Source organism: Triplophysa rosa, linkage group LG15 (genome assembly GCF_024868665.1).
Source record: "Triplophysa rosa linkage group LG15, Trosa_1v2, whole genome shotgun sequence".
NCBI classification, from domain to species: domain Eukaryota; kingdom Metazoa; phylum Chordata; class Actinopteri; order Cypriniformes; family Nemacheilidae; genus Triplophysa; species Triplophysa rosa.
This window is the reverse complement of record NC_079904.1, coordinates 22673480-22699357: the sequence shown is the minus strand read 5'-3', so window position 1 is coordinate 22699357 and position 25878 is coordinate 22673480. Positions and strand designations below refer to the sequence as shown.

Genomic DNA, 25878 nt, shown 5'->3' with positions numbered 1-25878 from the left:
TTGTGAACTACTCGACCCATTTTTGAGTAAAATGCGCATTTGTGCCAGTAGGTGGAGCTGTAAGCCGTGACATCGTTGCAATCTGCCTCGTGCTCATTTTCTACAACTAATGAAACTATTAACTGTTAAAACAAACCAAGTTGTCTGTCAAAGGATGACATTTGCTGTTATATTTGTGATGAATGAATCCCTCCACTGGTCACTGACCTTTATTTCAAAGCCTCTGCAATCATCATTAAAGCAGCTTCCATCATCCATCATTACAAAACACATCAGCTCATTAAAAAGACACTTACTTTCTCTATCAACAACCTGAGCTTCTGTGCAAACCTGACACGAACATCTTTTTATTCATACCTTTAATATTAAAATACATTTATATAAATTAGAGTTTTACATTTTTAGACTATTTTTGTTATAGTCTACTTTTAAAAATATATATAGAAATCATTGTGTATCAGTATTGTCCTAATCAACCACGTGACTTATTACATCTGTGTATTAAGCCCAATTACAGTTTTATTTTTTATAGCAATCAGATTTATTTGATTGTTGAATGATACACAGAATACTCGGTTCCATTATCGCTGCAACTTCTGTATCATTTGTGTTTGGTTGTTTTGTGTTTAATGACTGTTTTCAGTAATAGCTCCAGTGAAAATCAACATAAAGAATGGAGTGGTATTATGTGTAAAGATCACCAATCTGACATGGAAAATATAAACGTTGGCATTTTAATGCAGGGCAGCTCGTTACAACAAAAATATTATTTCACATTCTCACAGCAAAAGTTTTTTCAGCAAAATAAATGAACATGTAATAATGCGTCAGAACCTTTTTGGTTGAAGCAAAACAACAACAACAACTTAAATGTTAAATGGAATGTCAGTGACATATTTAAAACATTATATTATAATCTATAGGTAAACACATCTTGAAACATTATAGGAATACTATACTGGGAATCTTTTTGGGAAAATATTGTCATCATTTTTATTGTAGTTGGGCAGTGTTGTGTTTTTCCCTGAGATGAGTTATACCTAAAATTGAGTGTAATCTGTTTAAATCTAAACACATGCTGTAGAATGTACAGCCAGTGGACCCGAAGTAATACGATGAAGCAATTTTTAATATCATTCTTTAAAAGTATGTGTGCAAAAACTCACAAATCACATGGTGATAGCGATGCACCGCTCACCAGATCCACTTTTTTGCAGCACAATAGCAAGGTCTATGCTTATAAAATATAGAGCTAAAAACAAAACGTCATATCTTACGAGGAATATCACAGGAAATTACATTTGCAGTGTGAAGGCAGGAATACTATAGTATACTTACTGTAGTTATATACTAGGACCACACTTTACATCCAAATACATAAAATATATGATCTGTTTTCTGGAAGAAAAATAGCATTTCGACTTAGTCTTTAAAAAACCCTTTCTCTTGGTTAAAATAGAAAGATTATTGCTCACATAAGGTCCACAGCTGTGCTTCTCTACGGCGGCTTACGTCTGTAAAGCAGTAGTCATGAGAAACAGATGCGGTCGTGTCATTCAGCACACGTGAGCTTCTCACTGCTGTCTGTGATGACTTCAGCAGGGTTTTCATCTTTATAGAGCTTGTTGTTGTTGTTGTTGTTGCTGTAGGTAAACTGGACGTCGTGTCTGTTGTTCTGAACCGTCTCCTGCAGTCTCAGTTCATCCAGTTTCCGCCACAGTTCCTCTCGTTCCTGCTCTCTCTTCTTCTCTCTGAGGACACACGCGAAAAGACAGTGTCATTATATACACAATCCGGACGGGAAAGATGATAGTCTTACCGCTGTCTGTCAGATTTGTATGAAGCTGTTAGTTCGTCAAATAGTTTGCTGTTCATCTCCATCAATGTTTTTAAAACATTATAGACCAGGGCCACAATCGTCCTGACGAAACGAAGAAGTTAAAGACTTCAAACTACAGGGATGACAAAAGCATAATTCTAATTCTAATTAAAGAAAGGGTAAACGCATACGGGTTCCAGTGTTCCTTGGAGATCCGATACAAGCTTCCAAACATGATGGGAAGGATTTTGGCATTGTTCTCCTCAATCAGGCTCAAAATATATTCGTTGTTCCAAAAGTATAGCGCACGCTCTGCCACCTGCAAACAGAGAGCCAGCTTAATAACAAATCGCAGTTGTTACTTTACATAATACAGCAGTATAAAGCAAGAATATGCAAAAATTGTGTGTTTGTAACCGTTATTCTGAGATTGGTTGTTTGATCCGGGTTGTTTGATCAACTTGATCGCATCTCCACACTATACCGTACCTGAAAATGAGGGCTGGCTATACATTTAGAGATCTGTTTAAATAAAGGCTCCTGAATCTTCTTGAACTGTGTGGGTTCAATAACATCCAAGATCTCCTCAATTTCACCTAGAAACATGACCTACACAGGACAGACACATCACCAAAATCAGACAACCTGCAAGATTGAAAGTAAAGATGCACCGATATATCTGAATATGTCTGAATTAATCTAAGTGCAGCTGTAATGTGTCAGAGGAGACCCGGCCCTCCCGGCCCTCCCGGCCCTCCCGAGTTTTTTCCACCCTCCATTTTATTCATCATTGGAGTTTTGGTTCCTCGCCACTGGGTCGTGTTGACCTGCTCACTGGGAGACTGCTGTTTTTTAGATTAGCTTATCGTTGGCTAAATTCCATCAACATCGCTTTATTTACTGCACTGTACTGTTTTCTGCCTCTTTCTCCTGTAAAGCTGCTTAGAAACAATACACTTTGTAAAAAGCACTATATAAATAAAATTGGTCGATAAAAGCACTCTTTCACACTATCGGCTGATAGTTTACAAACAGCCGATGATCAGAGCCGATATATCTTGTCAATCAAAAGAGAACAAAACAAATGAAATGAATTTCTGCTCTGTACATAGAAAATGTTAAGAAACAACACCGGTTCAATGTTTAATATGAATAGTCATTATATGAATCAATAACATAGTTAAGAAATATTCATTTCATCTCCAGAATCTGTATTGGCGGACATCACTTTAAATAATCGGCTATCGGTGGAGAAATATAGTATCGGTGCATCTCTCATTTAAAGCTTTTGAAACTAGAGGTAAGCTAGAATAGAGAACGCAGCAATCTTACAACCAGGCCATTTATTACACATCATACAGTACGTTTCTTTCAAGCATTCACATAAATAGCATCACAGAATGCATTTACGCTGCAAAGGAACGGTTTATTTAGTCATGCTGGGAACGTCTCATAACTTAAACTTATGTCCTCACCTCTTTCTGACTACACGTCTTGGGCCAAATTTTAAGAAGCCCTCGAATCACCTACAAGGGAAACAGTAAATGGAAATTAAAGAACACATGTCAAAAATAAAAATTGGTAATATCACATAGCTTTCAATGCATAAATGCAGCAGTCTGTAAAAATGTAAATGATAAAGTTGACGCCTGCATCAATCCTATTATATTGTAATGTAGCATGTTTGAAACTAATAAAATTGTTAGAATACAATCGGTCTAGTTTTCAACATTTTTAGTTCTTAAAGGGGTCATATTGCACGGCTAAAACGAATATTATTGTTTGTTTTAGATGTAACACAATGTGTATACACAATTTAAAGTTTAAAAAACGTTTATTTTCCATGCATGTTTGTATCTCCTCTTTGCTCCGCCTCTCTGAAACGCGCAGATTTTTTACAAAGCTCATGGCTCTGAAAAGCGAGGTGTGCTGTGATTGGCCAGTTCACCAGTGCGTAGTGATTGGTGGAATACTGCAAGCATTTCACGGAAATGTAACGCCTCTGACCATATTCGGAACATCAGGTTCCAAAGCAATTGTACTGACAGACGATACAATGAGATTTACAATTACGCCCACCTCACTTGCGTATACATTTGGGCGGTCTTAGTCAAATCATGTTACGAAGTTACGTAGATTCGCCGGGGTGTGGTTACACGAGGTGTTTCAGGCAAGTCTGGGTGAGCATTCGCTTTTACAAAGAATGCATCTTTTGTTCCCACACTTTCATTTGTGCAATTTTACGTGTCTAATCCATGCATGAGCAATTTATAACACACCAAAGACACAGAAAAACACCTATTCGCGCCATATGACCCCTTTAAAGAGGTCATACAATGCTTTTTTAATAAACTATCTGACATCTACCGTTTTTGTTTAACCCTTTATAGGGCACTCATTGAAATACTTGGAAATTCAAAATTTCAACCCTGGAGTGTTATTGGAGGTTATTACAAGACTTTTGAACTTTTGTGACTTAAAAGAAAAAAAATCATTTTTATGTTGAAAATCAAGGTCAATGAAGTTATCATATATGGTTCCTCGCCGGTCTATGGTCCTTTTTTCCCAAAAAGTAAATATATAAAAAAAATATAAGACACATATATAAAATATAAATAAATACATAAAACATATATAAACTTCATAGAATATTTATTAAGGAACATTTTTCTTTTATTTAGGAACATTTTGTCTTTTATTTAGGAATGCAAAAACACAATCAAAACTGTGACAGTGAAGTGCAGATCTATTGAAAAAAAAGAATATTGACATATAAATTGTAAATATATAGTAAGAAGTGAAAAATAGCACCAAGTACTGCTGTTGCCACTTATTTTAGCAGTAATAAGGCTCACAGTAAAAATAAACACAAATATATGCCATTTAGGTATAATACAAACTGTAATAAGTTCAAGTTTCCCACTGGATGACTGTATAATGTTATACAAACCTGTGGCAACATTCAATGCATTAATAAATACTATTGCCCTGTGTTATAATGCATTATTAGTAAAAGTATGACTTATTATAGTTATTGGGCGTAGGTCTAAAAATGGACACTGTCATTTACCTGAAACGGGCGTATGATCAAATATGATCACACCATTTTCAGCAACAATGTTCACAAATTTCTCGAAATCCTACGCAAACAACATCTATCTCAACATTAGTGATGGCTACCGAGAACCGGTACATAATTGGGTCGATACCAGAGTATCGATAAGCTTCATGACAAACGATACTGTTATCGATACTTGCGTTGTTTTATCTCTGTGTATTCGGGTGTTAAATGGCGAATTAGAGGAAGTTTGCTCGACGTATGTGTGATATCTAGGGCCATATGATTTCGGCGATGTATTTGTAATCTGCTTGTTTTGCGTGTTTATGAGTGAAAGAGTGGCGTGGTTGCGCTTGTGGAGCTTCCAGCGTCCGCGTTTCACAACGAGGAAGCGTCCGTCAAACACCCCTTTGAGGAAACCCGTCAAAATAAAAGTCCTTTACTTGAGAACAAGTTATAACATTGTTTTTAATAATTCGGCCACGGAGTATATTTACTTACTTTAGTAAATTGAAGTAAATATGCTAGTAAAATTACAAAAATAGTACATATAATTAAAAAAAATATTACTTGCTTAGAAAATAGTACTCAAATTTATGTAGAACTAAAACCAGAAAGGAAAAAAGAAATACGGTCTACCAGCCAAATAACCCTAGTGATGTAAAGTAAATATGTTGAATTACATTATGATGTGCTCTCTCTATGCACATGCTATGTGCCGTACGTGGTATGCTAAGGAACACACACACGTTTTGTTGTGTGGCATTTTCTGTTTGCTCCGAAGCATTTGTAAACTGCAGTTCTAAAGCTCAGCTGTAATAAAGAAACTTAAAATGTTTAACATCTTTTCACATCATGTGTTTTTGCATCAAATTATAGAGTGTAGTATCAATAACAGTATTGATAAGTACCGGTATCGATAAGCAGTACCGATATCGGTATCGATATTGATAAAATCTTAACGATACCCATCCCTACTCAACATTAAACACAACTATTCACCCATATAACGTATGAGTTTCGTTAACTTATTGTTCGTTTCAATGTGGGAGTAGGTAGGAGCGCAGATCCGTGTTTCACAAATTCCTGATTGGTCACATGCCATGATGTCACTATTTGTGACGTAGACTGATCTCCATTGATTGACTGGGAGACATCCATGCGCTTACACAAGCTCACGGAGACGCATGGAAATGCTGTTGCGATTGGTCGATTAAGTTACCAAACATGGTAACTTGCCCGATAAAGGGTAAAGAACACACAGGTGTGTACATTTTTGAGCCAATCAACGAAGCCACAGATGCCATGTGACTAATCGTCCTTGACAGTCATGCCAATAGTGACTTTTCCACCATTTGTCTGACTGGTTTTGAACACGGTGAGAAAAGGGTACGAGTTCTCTGGAGCTAATCTATATGATGCCATTTTTTATTCCAACCAAATAAAAACACTCACCTATGCAAAATATAATCGAATAATCCAAAAATGTCTTCATAATGCCCAAGTATTTTTCTGCCCAAGCGTACTCGCTAATGCGTGTTGTCAGCTGTTACGGTTTTTAGAGCATTTTGAAATGAATTCATGGGATGAAAAGGTGAGCTGTGGATGTAATGATGTGAGCAGTACCGTCTCAGTGAGCGGGGGGTCCTTCTCTAAAAACTGCACCACACTGTACGCCAGCTGAAAGACAGCAGGTTCACATCAGTGAATGAATGGCCTGCCTGAACAAACGTTTGCTAGGCCAATACGTTTGAGACACACACATGCAAATATTCTTTTCTAACTAACCCACCAAATATCTGCACATGAATATAACACCACAACGTTGATGGAGTTATTTCATGTCCACATTTCATGGGTTATCTTATGGTCTGTAAGAATAATTGCCCAGCTTGCCCCTGCATCTTATTTGCAGTTCTCAAGCATTTATGCATTTTGCAGATGCGAACATCCTGATCAAATGTATAGCATGAATGAGTGTTCCCTGAGAATTTGAACCCAACACCTTTACACTAGAAAAAAACAGTTCTACAAGCAGGATAAGTTTGTTTTTATTGAATCCTCCATGTGTTGTGATGGTGTTGAGGTACCTGTGCATGGAACAGTGCTAGTGCCTTGACAGTGTGCAGAGGAATGAGGATCTTCAGCAGGAACTGCTTGTGTTCGACTTTCAGTGGAAGAGCGAAGCCATTGATGATGCTGCCATTACAAACAGACACACAACTAATGTCACTTTGACACAAAATGACAAGAGGTCGACCGATTCATCGTTCATCGATAACGATCATTTAAACTATCGGCAATAATCCCCACCGATAGTTTTTCCTAGTTGCGTTTGATCCAGACGCAGCAGGGCAAGCTCTACTGTGATACGCAGCTAGTGAGTACAGAGTATTGCGTAAAACAGCGACCTCTAGAGGTGGAAATAAAACTAATACTGACAGCCTGTTTGGTTTGGAGATGTGAGATGGAATACATCAGATGGGGGTTTCCAAGTTTCACAGTCACAAGGTAGAGCCAGTTGCAGTAAACATGATGTTAAAAAGTAAATCATTTATTGACCAAATGCTGCATTAATGGAGAACAGCAGTATTTTTGCTGACAGGGCTGAGAGCGTCTATTAGTTTAACAGGGTGACAAAAATACACGCAAAAATGTTTCAACTTTATTATTGTAACTATGGGTTGGCATTTGTCAGTATAGTGATGTGTGTGTGTGCGTGTATACACGGAAAGCAGATAGAGATGACAGAGACGGCACGAACGGCTAATGTAAATGACATTCGTTTTAATGTGAACACGACAATATATATTGTAAAATATTACAATGGATCCGTCATTCTTATATGCTAATTTGGTGCCAAGAATTTTTTAAATTATTATAAATGTAGAAATTACCTACTTATAATTTTGTTGAAATCATACACTGGAGTTTAATATTTATTAATATAGTTAATATTTATGCGTTTTATTTAAGGTTTATTGGTTCAAGCGATAGTGTTTATTGTTGTAATACACTTCATTGCTATTTTACTTCATTTACTATTTTACAAATGTTATTTTTTATTTTAAATAAATAAAAAAACTATCAGTCATATATCGTTATCGGTAGGAACTGACCACCTTAGTTATTGTTATCAGCAAAATCCAATATCAGTCAACCTCTAAAAATGACATAACATTAGAGACAGATCAGTGTCAATAAGCTACAGTCATCTATCACAACAGCGATCAGAGTCAACTCAGACCCTATACAGTCTTTAAATGCGCTTTATCTTTATCAAATTGGAAGAATGATGGAAAATGACAAATAAACAAGAACCTCACCTGCCCAGAATCTCTAGAAGTTCAGCAACTCCATTAAAGTGCTCGGTTTCATAGATGAACCTGAACAATCAAACCTGCAATAAGGCTTTCTACATAACATTGCTGTAGAAAATCACTTTACTTATTAAAAGATTAAATACCGTGTTGTTAAGATAACACAATTTTTAAAACTTTTTATTGGTTAGATATTTGCAAAACCCAGTGATCAACATAAAGGGATACTAATAATAATAACTTGTGGCAAAAAATAAAAACACGAAATATGAACATACGAGGTTTGAGAAAGACAGCCGCAATTCGCTAGTTACACAAAATGGCGGCGAGCTTTTGGGACGCCAGAGTCGGCAGAGAAATTTCCGGTTGTATAACACTAGATGGGAAAAGGAGGTTTTTCGGTCGGCAAATATGGGTGTTTTTTAGATAAAAAAAGAAGTAATAGATAAGCGATATGACAGATCCTCTTTACATTGCTAAGCACTTCGTTAAGCCGAAACAACTCGATAGTGTTATACGACCGAAAATTCATCTGCGTTGCAAAAGCTCACCGGCACCATCTTGTGCAGCTAGCCCATAAACATTTTATAGACACCATCACTAATAAAAAGACTTTACCTTTATTGTGCAAATGAACATTAAGCATCATTAAAAACTAAATTAAATGTCTTTGACAAGTAGAGATAAAATATAAAGTATAAAATATGATTTCACAGAGCGTCAATCAACCATACACATATCTTACACATTAGCTATTTCCAGATTTAAAAAAAATCCATTTAATTTTTAAAATGAGAACTTGAGAAATGAGAAGTTTGACACAAAAATACAAGCACTGCTTAGTTAGATGTGGCAATGACTATCCTTCTTTTGCACGCATGTACTGATAGATCCTGCAGACTACGCCAAATGATCTATCAAAGGTTTGAAAACAAGACACAAGTCATGCAAAACTGACCGCAATGTTACTTAGGTACACTTCTGCTAACTTATAAATTCTGGAAAAGGTGCATTCATTGAACGTTAGTAATATAGGCATCATTTAACCTCACCTCTGGCCACTTCTGAAAGACGTATAGAGAACATTTGCACTGTACATAATATAATGCGTGTCAAAAAAAGCGTCTCTTACTTCAGAAAAATGTTGTTGATCTGTTTCCGTATAAAGGCACGCAAACCCAGAAACTTCCCATAGATGCGATGCAGAACCGTTTTTAAAAACTCCCTCTCGCGAGGATCTTCACTGTCAAACAGTTCTAACAGCTCCAAGGTCAAAGGAAAAGAGACAGAAACAAAAGAGTCTTTGATAATCCAGTATTATATGTTGCACAAATACTGTTCAGATTTTTCCCTTTAAGTAAACATATTTGCGTAGCACTTTTCACAAGGTATTTCAAATGTTACATTAAGAGCTAAAATAAATGTTTTGTTTTGCAGTCGAGAACTTATTCAGGGTGTTAAAACTGTGGCATGAGACAATGTGATGAAAGCCACTCTTATAAAGGCCGGATTCGTGACATTCTTCGGTTTTATTTATACGTCTTTCCTGTCAAAGCAAGCATTGGCCAGTCTGAACAACAAAAAGCACAACATCACGATGCATATGCTAACAGTATCATCAAAACCCACGTTTTCAGTACAATAAACTAATATTTTAAATAAGGATTTATTTCAAAATATTTCAAAGAAATCTTAAATTAAACGTCACACAACAAAGTCTGTATTGCCATGTGATAAACAACAGGTTCCCCTGCTGCCCGCGACTCTTAATGGAATATTTTATGGGAATGGTTTCATCTGGCAATGTCAACTGTAATGTCACATTAGCGTGTGTGCACAAGCGCACATTATGTAATCCATTATCATAGCTACCTTTTGCCCCGGGACAATGCACCCCTGCTGAGTGATGTAGCTGTCTGACAGCCGCCTTTATGCAACAGGATGTTATTTGTTAGACATTAATGAGGTCGAAAACATCAGCAAATCGAAAGCAAAATCTAAACAGGGTTATAAACGCTCATCTCTGCACATGCATGGCGGCTCATTTCTAGCCATCACCAGTCGAGCATTGCTTTATTCCCCTCTAGTGTTTAACTCATGCACATCTGAAAGGGATTTTACACAAGGCAGTCAGGTGGTCACCTATCATCAGGCAGTGTTGCCAGATTGGGTGGACAATTTCCAGCCCAAAGGCTCAATAAAACCCGCCCACTCCAACAAAAACCAGCCCAAATTTTAACTGCCAAAAATAATGTGATAGAAATGTATTGCAATAGTCGGAGACGATAGCCTTGTGGTTAGTGCTCCGACATATGGCGCTATTGCGCTCCGGGCGACCCGAGTTCGAGTCTCGGCTCGTGGTCCTTTCCCGATCCCACTTCGTTTCCTGTCCTCTCATTGTTACTGTACTATAAATAAAGGCAAAAAACGCCAAAAATTAATCTTTAAAAAAAGAAATGTATTGCAATGTCAATCAACGATGATAATGACCATTTTATCTCCTTAAAACAAACTATGACAAGATGAAAAAGTATAATTTAATTAAGTATATATATTGCAGAACGTATAATGCAAAATTTAGCAAGTCCAGCAGCTGTCAAGGACGAGTATGATGAACAGAAGCAACGTCAGTAGAATCCCATATTCAGTTTGACTTTAATCATTCAACTGCTGTGAATTCAGTTATAGTTATATTTACAAAGTCTTCGAGTCGTCTGTCACCACATGTGTAATCCACGTTGTGAGATTTAAGTTACTCTCCCTACCGTGCAACATATATTTGGGCCACTTTGGCATTGCCATCGCTTCAATATACAAAATCTGGTCCTTTATCGCGCCAAAACCCCGTCACTCACGAGCCATCACATGATCTCATCTGTAGATTGATTGACAGGTGAGGTCTCCCTATCACAGCCAGATTGGTTAAACTGAACCAATAAGGGCTGTGTTAAGGAGTAATGTGTTTATGACTGCACTACACATTATTTACGAACGAATCAAAAGCAAAGAAAAGGCAAGCTGCTTGGGCGGGTTTTTAATTTCATAAGCAGCCCAAATTTTGTCCACCCGCCCAATGCACTTTTCTCCGGTCTAACCCGTTCAAAAGCAGCCCAATTCCCAATCTGGCAACACTGTCATCAGGACCCCACCGCACATGCATTGATAGAGCTGGTCGATTGTCCTGTATTACTCATGTGTATTCTGATGTCTCTTATTGACTTTTCCATTTCATTTTTAGAACCACAGAGGGGGGATTTTGAATCTGTGCTCTTCATGTCAACTAGAATCAAAACGGACCTCATTTACTTCATATGTATTCCTGCTCTCAGGTCAATCCGGTTTGATTCTTAAACAACCAAACAGAAATCATCTGTTTAGGTCCACAAAAGCAACTTAAACTAAAAACACAAGTTAAAGCACACTATTATTTTATACCGCATTTCTACTAAAATAAGTGTGTCGTCACGCTCTCTGTCCCGGCTCGGACTGCAGTGCTCCGTCTTTCCTTCCTGTGGCGTAAACAACGGGCCGCTATTTAAAGCAGCCCAGGAAACGCTCTCATCATGGAAACTCGTCCTGACCACCTTTTCTGCTGAATCTAGATTCCCGAGCATTCTGTGCACTCGGGGGGAATGACCGGGTTGAGATGGACAGCTGATGACCTGCTGGTTACGATGGGACAGAGGCTGTCTGAGCGAGATCCATGAGAGGAACTCGGCCAAGCCCCTCTCAAGCGTACAATTATAATTTTCCAAATAATTTCTTTAGCGTTGTGACAGAGAGAGGGCAGAAAAACAACTGTCAAACTAACTTCAATAGTAATGCATTCATAAACCCAGAAATCAACAAAAATGTCCATCATCATTGCCATAAAGTTTGACAATTGTTGTACACACAGAATACAGAGATCTGCTTGTGGATATCTAGCATACTTCGTGTCTCAAAAAACCCTCACTTTTTGTAAATTTTGTTTGATTTGATGCCATCACCATTGCACACTTGGCAAATGCAGTCACAGTATTACACAGTACCCGTGGAACATGGCTCTGGTATTAAAATTGGCCCAGAGAGGTCAATATTCCCATATATAGTGTAAATAAAGAGAAAAAAGACGTTTGGATTTATACCTGTAACACAAACTTCTGGTCAATGTAACGTTTGGCAATACTTGGTTGGAAGTCTGGATTTTCTAGGAATCGAAGGAAAAACTCGTACACCAGCTGTAAAAACAAGGAATACAATTAAAATCAAGATTTTATGTTCCCCTAGGTGCAGTGGTCGGGAACCTGTGGCTCTTTTCAAAAATCATGTGGCTCGCCAGGTATCTTACCCTTCACCAACATTTGATCGTTAAAAACATCATAATCATAATCATAATATACATGAATATTTCAGGTTGTCCTGGCCAATACACGCATGCAGTGCTATGTGCAAGCCGCGTCACGACACTAATCGACGGCAAACAACGTTTCTATGGTAACCTCTCGCGCCGGCAGCCCAGCATCATATCGAAAACCAACAGGCTCCCAATTCGCATGCTTTTTACCCAGAGCGCGAGGTCTTTTAGAAGAGGGAGCGTCATGCTTTTATTGATAGTTACGGCACTCTGTGGCGTATGATACAGAACTTGTTGCCACGCTACGTTTTCACATGTAAAAGTTTGAAAAACACATGGAAGCAAACTGCGACGCGTCAGTATGGATGCGCTGTGTTTAGCTCTTCATTTCCGTGTGAGCAGTCTTTCTCGCATATGAAGTCCATACAGCTGTCAAGTGTCATGGTTCTGCCCCATCTTGTCTTGCTTTTCTTGACCTAGTAGCAGAACCATGACAGAACCTCTTGTTTTATGTGGAGAGAGACAGTTTTGGCATTCCATATACTCCCTCTCTCCGGTGTGGCGTCTCTGGTCCCGCCCTTTTGTATCTCTCGTTATTGGTTGTTTATTAGTTCATGCCCCACACCTGTTCCCCTTTGATTGTCCCTTTATTTAATGCCCCTGTGTTCTCTGTCTTGTGTCGGGTCATTACACTGTGTTGCGTTTGTCGTGTGGGTGAGTTGTTGAGTTCCTGTCTTTTAGTTAGTCTGGTTTATTTTGTAGTTATGTGATATGGTATTAGTCTAGTCTTGTCAGTTTAGTTAGTCTTGTTCTTGTTCCCTCTGTTTACCCCCACATGGGTCTTTGTTTTGTATTTTGTGTTTTATTTTATTAAACGTCCATGTTAACCCCTTACCCGCTGTCTGCATCTGGGTCCTCTGTCTGTGTATCATTGTCTGTTGTCTCACCCACCACCCACATGCGTGACAGTCAAGGGTGACAGAGGAGTTGTAATGCCGGTATGTAAGTGTCTTGACTACCTACGAACCGAACTACAAAGCTATTAGCAAGACGCTAGTTATGTTCGCTTTTATGAGGTGTTGCGCAGGTGTCGGCGTATGACATCAGAGTGCCGCGAGAGCAGAGCTCCGTGTGCTTTCGAAACGCGGTACTCTGATGTCAGACATTCGCCGATCATGCAGCGTTTCAAGAAGTCGAACATTGCAATGCAAAGTCAGAAGACACATATGCAGTATTTTGTGAGTATCAGTACTAAAAACATGCACGTTTTAAAATTGTTACATGTTAGATATAATGAAGTTGAATTGAATGGAGGCCTAATGTAAACCTGTAAGTTGTTTATAAGTCATGGAAATAATTCTTTAGAGGCCCAGATGTATGCACTGTTTCGTTGGTTTCACTGTTTTTGCCTCGTCTGTGCACATGTTCTCTTATCGAAGGCAAAGAACAATCGATCCCCACAGGGACCATAAGTGAGACTGTGGACATAAATCAAGTTATTAGTATTGAAGACATTGAAAGATGTTATAGTTTTTGCAATGGCTCTTTTGCAAAAATAAATGAACCAAAACTGGAAAAATGGATCTTTGGTTAAAAAAGGTTCCCGACCCCTGCCCTAGTGTATCCAGCATGACATTAAATAGCAAATACAAATATAAAACCTGAATTTATGTTACATCATTACATTTGCCATTTTCACAAGACATTTAGGTTTTGTTCAGACAGCCAGCAAAAATCATATTTCCCCACTTCCATATGTGGAATACAATGTACATGACTTATTTTCTTTATCTAAACACAAACTTTTTAACTGGGACTCAACATGACCAAGCTCCGAAAAGCACATTCATCCACTATTAAAATAATCCAAATGATTTACGAATTTTATTAATAATTTAATAATCTTCTATATGATATGCTTGTGAGAGAAAACTATTTGAAGAGTTTGGTTCCAAAACGCTATAAATCCATTTTGATTAATTTGTGGCAAAGATGAAAACCACTGTTTTCTGTTTCAAAGTTTCACATAGCATCTTTAGGTTCTAACATACAAAATTCAAATCCGGATTTTGATTTTAAAAGATTTATTATAAAAACTGATCTTTTTTTCCAAAATGCAATAAATCCATAACATTTTTTTTTCAAAACGCAATAATCCATTGAATCAATATAAAATATATATTTTTTAAATAAAATAAAACTCAATACAATACTAATCTTACATACAGGCACTGGACTAAAAACACATTCAATCAGTCATCGCTCCTAAAATGAATTGAACGGGTCATCCTTTTAATGCTATAAATTAGTGCCTCGTCGTCTTAATCTCCTCACGTAAATGATTAGATTTCGATGGCTTACATTTCTTCCCCACCACAGAAACCAGCACAGGTTCATCAATGCCATCAAAATGATTCATTTTTGTGTTTGTTTGTTGAACACAAAGTACAAAGTAGATCAGGGAAACTAGGAGCCGACCGTATTCAGAGCGCCGCCATTAATGTTTACAGTGCGTGGAATGGTGTGCTGTGATTGGTTGACTTTTCACTACTGACCTGATACAATACTGATTTTGGCGGAAACTCATTTTTTTTAAATGCCGTTTATCGCGTTTTGGAACCAAACTCTTCATTTATATGTCTTGTGACGTCATGTTTCATCACAAGTGTGAGCAGTCAGATTTAAGGGTCAGATTCAAAAAGCAAATCAGATTGACGTGCAATGTGAACAAAGCGTGTTTGCTATTGATTTCATACTAAATGCACAATCAAAAAGTTTATAAATATTTAAATCAAATATGTGTTTGTGGATCATGGCTTGTACTGTACAAGAAGACATCGCAGCAAACCTGCATGTGCGGCCAGGAAACCTCTAGGGTCGGTTCATCTTCTTCTGGGTCAAAGTCTGGGTTTTCACTGGGTGGAAGTGTCCTGAATAAATTTGTGGTAACCTGGAAGAAAAACGTCCAGAAATGTTTCACTTCAATGGTCTGTGCAATGAATGACATTAAGGTTGGGTGGATGTGGCTGTCATGCTGACCATACTGGTGATCTCAGGATACACGGGCTCCACCAGCACACCTCTGTTGGTGGACACATACTCCACGAGTTCGGTGAGAGTGGCTCGCTTGGTCTCTTTGCTCTTGAGGTCGGTGACCGAGTCCAGGAAGTCGAACAATACGCAGCACTGCTGTAGTTTCTGCACAAACAGCTCCTGTTGCTCTGTGGAAGACACATCTGAAAAAAAAAAACATTTATTGATACATCACCATATTAATGCAGCGGCCATTGGATCCTAAAATGGCAACACATGCGATTACGAAAATGTTCTTTAGACAAAGGCACCATTTTATTTGATTTTCTCTTTATCAAAATGATGGCATGACATCACCACTCAATACCCATAAAGCCACCTGTCCTCAGATCAGACCTCAATTCTTCATGTAGACTGAAATCATCTGAGACATAATATCCCTGCAGACAACCTTATTTCCATTAATTATTCACTTACCCGAGAGTTTCTGACACTATGACATTATCAAAATCACACGGTCACAAAAACTGGACGATGTTACCAAAGATCTGGAAGCAGAGACAGTAGGAGAGTCTTGTTTCAGTAGTTGTGTGTGTATGCGCTGATCAGGCTGAATGCTTGACCGCACAGGAATGTATTAATCTGACTCTTGGGAGTTTGTCTTAATCTAGTAATGAAGACAAAACTCCCAGAAGTAAGACACAAGGCCAAACCACAGCTGGTTAGCTCTTCCAATAAAAGATGTCTTATTACTTACAAAAAACCCCAAAAATGAATGTAAGACACGATGATGCTCTTGAATCAAAACAACAGATTCTTATGAAGCCTTTCACACCAGGTGTGAACGCTCTAAAAAAAAAAAAGGTCGGCCATTCGCTTCGCTCTTTCACATCGCGTTCAATGTGAATAGACCTTCGCCGTACTGATCTGCATGTTGCAATGGATACAATGTCAATGCGAAATAAGCTTTACAAAAGTAGCACAACCGGGCCTCACCCGCTTTCTTGCGTACTACCAGGGGTGGGGTTTCTTTTGGATTACTTTAATGATGAATGCATGTGCTTCATCGAGCTTTACCATGCGGCCCCCGTATACGAAGAAAGGTTCAGCTGAAGAAAATAATTCGTACATCAGGGATGGCACGAAGGTGAGTAAAGGGTAACATCATTTTCATATTTTGCTGAACTTTGAATGCTCAAAACTCAAATCATGATCACCCTCCTCTCTGCAATGCTCTATGCTCTTGCGCCTCGAACCCCCGGGCGACCAAAGAGTTTCAACAAGTGCTTTTGGGATCTTAACTTACATAAGCCAGCCTGGATAGAGACGCATGAACAGGTTTTCTCAAGTCTTAGAACTGGTTTTACCAAGCAATATTTGAGTCATTCTGACGAAACCACTGAAACATGTTAGTAAAGATTTGAATCATAAAACATATAATTCAGTAACACAAAAATGATCATAATTAACACAGTTGTGTTCTCTACTTTGCACAAACCATAATTTTAACTTAGTAATAAAATACATAAATAATTCATTCCTTTTTCTGCTGAAATTCTCATTGCATTATACGTTGTAATTTAAACATTCTGAAAAACAATTGGATGTTCTTCTAGATGTTCTCCAATGGCAAAAAAATCATTGACAGAATATCCATGTAGAATAAAAATGAAGAAATAGTGGAAAAAATAAGAGTGTTTAAAAAAATATCGATAATCGACTTTAAAATCATTGCGATGTATGATAATATCAGGTGTGTTTGATTTCATGCAACGTTGCGCAGATGATCGGCGTGTTGATGTCATACGCCGATCAATCTGCGGATACGGACCGGGAGGGAATTCGTTCCGGACCCGCCAAGTGCCAAACAAACACGCACGCACATCCGTTTTCAATCCTTTCAGATCACGGAGTTCACACCACCTTTGAAATGCCTTGCCAACATTAATTCTTGTTTTCGCACGAGTCCCATCACATTCCCTTTTTCTTTGTAAACGCTCATGAGTTCGTACTTTCTTGGTTTTCGTAACTGATGAAACCCCAGATGTCAGTGCTGCTTGGCATTTAAAAGTAAAAGTACTAAACGGCGCCATAGATAATAATAAAAGTTTCCAAGAAAAAAATTCTGTGTACAATGCGAATGTTACCCGTCACCCGCAGCATCCACACCCCGCGGGCTAGCAGCTGGATCCTCTTCGTTCTGTTCACGAATGTGACGAAATGACGCGTAGACGAAAGATACCAAATAAGGATTTCCTGAGAAACACTACCCGACAAGGAAAATTACAAACCATTATTACAAGCTTTCCGTGGTGAATCCAGCAAGGGTAATGACACAGTTTTAAACGCCGTTCTTTCATGTACTTGCTCAATAATTGGTTTTGTTATTTTTTATTTAAAAAAAAATTACGGATTGCCACTTTAAATTGTCAGTAAAAGTTTTAAATGTCATATCCTGTTTTAGATGACCAAAAAGGAAATTTGTTGATGCACGTGTTGTTAGGAAAATCATGTTTGACACCTTAAAACCAAGAAAATCTGCTTTGGTAACTTCACAACGACTGAGTTACACCACTTCAGCCATATCGATTACAAAAGTGGACACCAATAACTGCTCCATAAACACCAGCAGCATCATAAAGTGATAGTTAGTCTGAACTTGATCACAAACCACATAATTCAATCCTAGACAAAATATGAGGCAAAATATTTCATATAGTACAGTTCCCCATCCACAACACAGGAGGTTAAAAAAATACTACCATGTTGTATATTAAAGTACAACGATGTTACCATGGTAGTTTCTGTACAGAATAATACTGGAGCTTGTCATCTGAGGATACCTCATCCAAAAGAAAGTACACAGAGCTAAAACAATACACGCTTGAAAAGCCATTAACCTAAAAGTTTATTTCAGTGATTTGTTGTTCTTTTGGCAAAGACTGTGTATGTCATGCCTCTGGTGAATCCATGTTGCTTTTTCACTCACAGTGGATTTACCAGTGTAAGCCACTCGCATACAGAGCTGGAGGGGTTCTGACACAACCCCACCGCTACGCTATTAATACACCTTATGTAACCGATCTGAATGCCACTGTCCCTGTGTCTTTCCCAGACCACTTCTGCTTAGACTCACTGTCTTTGACACAAAACCGAGCCAAGTGGCCATACATAATCAAGCTCGCTTCACGAGCATCAGGAACACAGCAGAGAACTTCACTTGGTCAGTCAGTCAATTTGTCGAGGTTCCCATTTACACCCCGGGCGTGTGGTTGCCATGGCTACATGACCGGCCCCTGGAGAGTCGTCATGTCAGTATTTCTAATATGACCGTAAACGCTGTTACAGCTGTTTCACACTGTCAACTTGTGATTTATATGTTCAAGCTTTGCAAATACATGCGAATATGACTGTGGAAACAGTAGATGCTAACACTGAGCACATTTCCAAAAAGTTCAATCATTTCCAACAAGTAGTGCCTACAGCGATATACAAGCAAAACTTTTAGTGTGTAGGCTATTTATTAGCAGTTTATTTTATCACATTATTTTTTTATGGGAAGCCATGCATAAAATAAACAAGGATAACTATAAAGACAATGTTTTAAAAATCTTCCTAAATTTAGGAGGATCGAGTAGTAAAAGCTAGAACAATAAAAAAATTCGTTCTCAACTATAATAACTTTTTCAGCTGATAAATGCTAAAAAATTTAACAAAGACAATTATCATCCGTTCATGTTGAAGCTAATAGTTAATGTAGAGCTGTTCACAGATTAATCACGATTAATCGCATTCAGAATAAAAGTTTTGTGTTTACACAATATGTCTCTGTGCACTGTGCATATTTATTTTGTATTTGGAAGTGGAAATATTTGCATGTATATATTTATATATTATTAAACATTTGCATATATATATATATAATTAAAATTATAAACAAACATTGTTCGTTTTTATATCAATTTTTTTTCTTAAATGTATGAATATACTGTATGTGTATGTGTTTATAAATACCAAATTAATATGCACAGTACAGTACACAGACATATTATTATAAACACAAACTTTTATTCAAGATGCGATAAATCCTTGAACAGCCCTAAGTTAACGTTATCTTTATAGAAATTGTTCTTGGTGTGAACAGGCCTTTAACAGCAAACAAGTACCTGGGTGTGGCCAGAGCCGTTGAATATGAGAGTTACGACACTCACATAGACCTCCATTGGAAGAATGGAATGCGGAAGTAACTCGCGTCATGGAGTCTCCGATAGTTTCAAACATTGCGCTATAACCCACTCATTTCAGTGTCTCCCAAACGCATTGGCTGTACAGTTGGTGAAATAACTCCATGTTTTTACATTTTAACGAGTTGACAGTTGAAATTAAATGTTAAAATTAAACACAAAGTCTGAACTTAAAGAGCTCCGGAGGTCACGTCACCCATTCTCTCGATTAATTGCACAGCCCTACTCGCAAGATCCATTTTCCTGTCGAGTTTAGCCCCAACGCTGATAAAACACACCTGAACAAGCTAATCAAAGTGTTCAAGAACATGTCACGTTTATCTTAATGCAGGGCTGCGCAGATTGCTTGTCATATAACAATAAAGAACTGCGAGAGCGATTAACTTGTTCAGGTCTGTTTTATCAGAGTTGGGGCTGAACTCGACCTTAAAATGGATCTCGCGAGCCAGATTTGAGTATCACTGCAATGAAAGAACAGTGGCGGAGTTTTATATATGGGGTGGCCAAGGCTACTTCAGGGGGTCCACAGACCATGACAGAAAATTTGTGTGTAACCCTGACATGGCATCGAATTGTAAATAAATAAATAATAGGATTGCAGATTAAAGGTACAAGTGATAATTTACTTCCCAGAGTTCGTCACAAATGTACACAAAACAATTGCACAACGTAATGAGATTAATGTAATTCTAAATGTATGTAGATGAAATAAATTATAAAATATAAATGATGAAATTTTGTAAACAGTTTAATCCTGATTAGCAGCACCTGGGGCCCGTTTCAGAAAGGAGGTTTAGTGAAAACTCTGAGTATATTAACCCTGAAATGAGGGAAACTCTGGGTTTTCCGTTTCAGAATGTGAGGTATGTCAAACCTGAGAAAGCGGGGTAACTCAAGCCCGTTTCTAAAGGAGAGGTATCTTCTACTCAGAGTCAGTAACCATAGTAACTTACTCTGTGAACCTAACCTGGTCGGGAGCAGGTTTTCTTTGGTAAACCCAGAGTTTATTTCGATCTCCTCCCCCTTTTAAAGCGCAAGTGGTGTAACTCATCCATTCATTCATTAATACAGTCATTCATGGCACACATTTTGATTACACAGAGACCATCTCAGTGACTTATACTGTATGTCATATGTGCTTTTATAGAGGATTCATGAAGAGGCTGCATTAATTCATTGGAATGTACTTTGATTTCAGGAGAGCACCGAGTGGAATTTTGTCATTTCCCTGTGCATTTTTATTAAAACTGTACCGTTTTTCTTTACAGTGAATTAGATGTATCAAAATATATCTCATCCATCCTTACACATAAATAAAGTGCATGAATAAAGAAATGAATAAATACAGACATACATGCAGAAATGAAGCGATAAAGGTAATAAACAAGTAAATTTGACATGCAGCCATTCCAAGTGAAATCTGTTCAGAGCAGGATTCGAACCGGCGATCAGTCTAACTTTGCACGAGAGTCTGACGCCCTACAGGTGTCCTATACACCATGAAGTCTAACTTGCGTAACTAAAGCACTCATGGCGAGTGAGAACATACAATTTTTTTATTATTTCTGTTGTTTCATTCATTTAATGATTAATTTATTTGTTTATTGGTATCAATTTATTAATTTAAACTTAAGTCATTTTCAGGACAGTAAATCGAGCGGAAAGTGTGCCTCACTCTCATGTGCTTTCTGCCGCCATGTTGCTTTTTTTGGTGCTGTTGCCATGGTGAATCGTGCTATCTTCGCTCAATTGATGATGGCTTTTTAAATCAATGGTGCACGCGCGTAACCTAGAGTGAACTTACTCAGAGTGGATTGAACTAATTGAAATCACCTGTTCTGAAACCGAAAACTCAAGAGTTGCGATTCTCTGAGTAAATCAACTCAGAGTTCACATTTTAACTCGGTGTTGGTTGAACCTCCTTATTGAAACAGGCCCCAGGTGTCTTTAAACTGATGTGGATAGAGCAGCATATCAGATGTTATAAATATAAAATTTATACTCGTTCAAGATTAAAACAAAATCATTGATGCTGATTATTGGCCTTGGTTGTCAAGTTGTCATCTTGATTATTACTTTCAGATATCAGAATACATGAAAACGTTTTACACGCTACAAAACAAGCAGAAGCATTTACGAATTATTTTATTGCTGTTTTGATTCTCTAAGGAACACAAAAATCTGTTTTTATGAATCTCTTTCTTACATCGTATCTGTCGGTTGTTAATGATAAACTTTGTGAGCGTGGCACACGTCAGCACAGCTCTTCTTCACCGGTGAATCATTTAAACGCCTCTGATTGGCCAGTATATTCATACGTGGAACGTGATTGGGTGTAATGCTCAAAGCTGTCATCGGCATTCATTAATTTTCACCTAATCTTATTTAGATTGCAACTGTCGTAGATAGTTTTCTATTATGCGGGGACCGTTTGTCCCCTTTTATTTTGAATTTGGAGGAAAGTTTTGTTCACCTTGTTGTCATTTTTTCCAAAGCCTCTGTTAATTTCCGACCCTGATGTAAACATACAATGTATGTTGGGAACCGATACTAGAGGTGAAATCTATTAATACAGCCTAACATTAACTTACACAATGAAAATGTTAGGAATCCTAAACCCAAGTTTGTATGAAGTACACCTGCTTAGAATGATAAAAGAAATAGGGGTTCTCTCCCAAGACTGTTTATATTTATCTAAGGTTAGAAAACGCTGGGAAACTTTACATTTACGCAACATAAAGGTGCAACGTTAAAAAGTAGGTAGATAACACTATAATGGTTCAACAAAAAAACTTACCTGGCTGAGTTTGACTTGAAAAGGCTAGCAAGTAGGGGTGTAACGGTTCTCGGTAAAAAATTGACCAATCTCCACCAAAAAAATCTCCACCAACGGTTCGGCACGTTGGACCGCAGCTCATATTAAATCTGACGACGCATTAATAATATGGTTAGTTAAAAATTATAATGCGTAAAACAGACTGACAAAGTTCAGCTAATGTATGTTTGTCGATGGATAAACATTTAATACCTACAACAAATCAAATAACGTAGACACATTTCAATAGGATTGACGTATGCTGTAATATGAGCAGTCATTTATGCTTTCATCACCCGGGTGTTGTGAGCGCGCAAGTGCAGGTGAGACCTGAACAGCACATGTTGCTGTTTAAACTACACTCATTCAAGCCTTGCCAATTTAAACATTTAAGTGCAAGATGATGCAGAAGAAAACTCGCTTGCGAGCTGTGAGAAGATCCGAAGCGCGCATAAGGAAAGTCTCAGACATGGCGCAAATATTGAGTTGTCTTTGAAGCGCTTAAACGGACAAATTCACACACGAAGTAGGTCAACATGCCCCTCTTGTCGAGTATCTTAACAAACATAGTAGGTTATGTCTTAGGTGAACGGACGAAACAGACGAAAAACAACGCATGTGTACAGTATCAGTGTACTGGATGGGTTTCATTCCTCTTAAAGCGACAGCGGCATATTCCTGCTGTCTGTTAAAAGACAAGGAAATCACTCACTGCTTGTGACTCAATAGCTTCTGTAACTTCAATTATGATTCATCTTTATTTCATTTGTACATATGCAATGTTATGTTTTATTTGATGACTTTAATCCATTTCTACCTTAAAAGGTAAAAATACAGAATCTTATTTTATTTTCTGCTTTGCTCTGTTGTTTAATTGGTGCTGTTACTTGTAGCTTGATTATTTGTTCTTATTTTTATTTGTCAGTAGTCCCTTTTCCCTGAACATAGCACAAACCAACCAAATCGAAACCGTGACCCCCAAACCGTGACACAAACCGAACCGTGAGTCATTTGAACCGTTACACCCCTACTAGCAAGCGTGTACGTTTTAATATTCCATTTGTTTAGCAAATTGCAGCGATCCATTTGCTTCTTTTCTATCTTTCGTCAGTCTTTAAAAAGAAGTCTCACACAACAACTTTTTACCGTTCTAAACAGAGCAAAGACAGCGGTAAACAATGCTGTTGTCACGTGCACTGCCGCTGAGCGTCAAAATAAAAGCTTTGTTCAGCGAGAGGTGAAATCAGATGTCAATCAACATAAGTAGCGAATCAAAATTTGGGGTGGCACCCAGGGTGGCCAATTGGATGTCAGGGGGGTTCAGTGCCACCTTGAACCCCCCTCTGGCTCGGCCACTGTATAGGAACGAATAGCATTCCGGACCTGCACTATCCTGATATCTAAAACTTGGAGACAGCTCTAAACAAAAACATTGAAACTGGCAAGCATGATTTCAGGCTATGACAAAACAGAGTTGCATAATAAAACAACCAAGCAAACGCACACCATCCGAGGTTTAGGTCAGCGGAAGAAACTATATAAGAAGGGAAAATGGCTGCACACTCACTTTACCAAACTTTGTTTAACCGTATCGGTTGCGTAACAGTTGCAGCTTCTCTCTTTCTCATACATACAGTATTGACTGATTTACAGAACTGACAACCAAGTGACTTGCAGAGGCACAAAAGGAGGGCAGGAAATGGGGGAAACCGCAGGTTGGGCTATGACACAAAGATGCTTCCCTTGATGATAAGAGGAGCCTCGGACTGAGACCTTATTTTCACACAATCATTGTTTACAGTCTACACCCAAACACCCAGTTGTAAGTGTTATAGTTGGGCCTCCTGTAAACGCTTGAACTTTTAGATTTTCGAAGCTAACAGTAATGCATGATGGTGGTTGAGGAGATTCCCCCTTCAATGTAAAGCGCTTTGAGTGGCCAGAAAAGCGCTATATAATTATGTAACAAATATTAATTAATTATGATGAATTTAGAACAGAAAAAGTGTGTTGTTAGGCACTAAACCCCACTTAGCTGCTCTAAATGAAATTATTGCTTTTATCAAACTGTTATAGGCTACCATACATACAAGTGTAATGATATTCATAAAAAATCTTTCGTCAAGCAATGCAGTTCTTCAGAAACAATTCAACAAAGTGGTTGCGTAGCAACACAGAGACGCAGTGATACTGATGTAATGCAGTCATATGTCTATGTTTTCTGAAGAAGTTTACAACGGCTTCCAACGCAGCTCAACCAATCAGAGTCAAGAATCTGAACTATCAGTTATATTTCCATTTCCATTTGGCAGCCGCTTTTATCCAAAGCGACTTACATTGCATTATACTGCACTTTTTTCTAAGTAAATTATGTGCAATCCCTGGGGTCGAACCCATGACCTTGGAGTTGCTCACACCATGTACATGTATATATGCTTTCCTGTATCTCAGTGGTTATATATATATATATATATAGCTAAGTACTATTTATATATTATATACTAGTCTATATATAATTACCTCATATATATATATAACTGCATAACAGAGTGAAAATATTTTAGGAAAAGTGTATTTATATTTTGGACTTTATTACATTGAGGCTTGACGGTCGCGCGCTAGGCTTTGAGTCTATTTCCAGAACTTGATCCTCTTACCTTTGAGCTGCGGGAGCGCGGAGATTTCCGGAGGCGCGGGCCTGCAGCTGTTCGCCGCAAACTGAGACGAGCCCTGACAAATTCTCTGTCTCTGAGCCTTCCTCACCGATTTCCGTGTGAACCCGTCCACTTTCTCACACGCAGATATCGCCGACATTGTCAGAACAGGTCTATCCGATAAACAAAGCGCGCAAGTATTGAATGTGCATTAGATGTGCCTAAACTCCATCAGAATCCCGTCTACTGCATGCTTTCCAGTCCACGCAATCCACAGGTATTTTGCTTTGATAAGTCATTGACGTTTGAAAGCGCTAAATCAGTCAACAGTAAGTTTTATCATGTCGAAATGTTTAAATAAATCCCAGGCGCCCGTGCGCGAGTCTCAGCTGCTGCGCTTCGTCAAACTCGCACGTCCACGAACTTTGCTCCACGAGCACAATTCAAGATGTCAGTATTCAGCCAAAACACCGAGTCACGAAAACCCACACGCGCTAAATAAACGCCACGCATTGCCGACGCAGGACTTCAACGCGAATCAGCCGGCGTGCAGAACTTCATTCAGTCGCTGTTGCGCTGCACTGAGGTAAAAAATAAAA

General features: G+C 38.2%; 1 protein-coding gene across 1 annotated transcript; it reads right to left on the bottom strand.

Moving 5' to 3' along the window:
• Positions 1-713: 713 nt before the first annotated feature.
• On the bottom strand, positions 714-25877 carry ppp2r5a (protein phosphatase 2, regulatory subunit B', alpha isoform). Its single transcript, XM_057352294.1, has 13 exons — positions 25283-25877; positions 15573-15769; positions 15382-15483; positions 12325-12417; positions 9330-9460; positions 8204-8263; positions 6968-7076; positions 6504-6557; positions 3295-3345; positions 2309-2428; positions 2011-2138; positions 1820-1921; positions 714-1751 (listed from the first exon to the last, which is right to left on the bottom strand). Exons 1-13 carry the CDS (start codon positions 25437-25439, stop codon positions 1553-1555), a joined length of 1503 nt encoding a protein of 500 aa, XP_057208277.1. The 5' UTR covers positions 25440-25877; the 3' UTR covers positions 714-1552.
• Between the last annotated feature and the right edge of the window lies 1 nt (position 25878).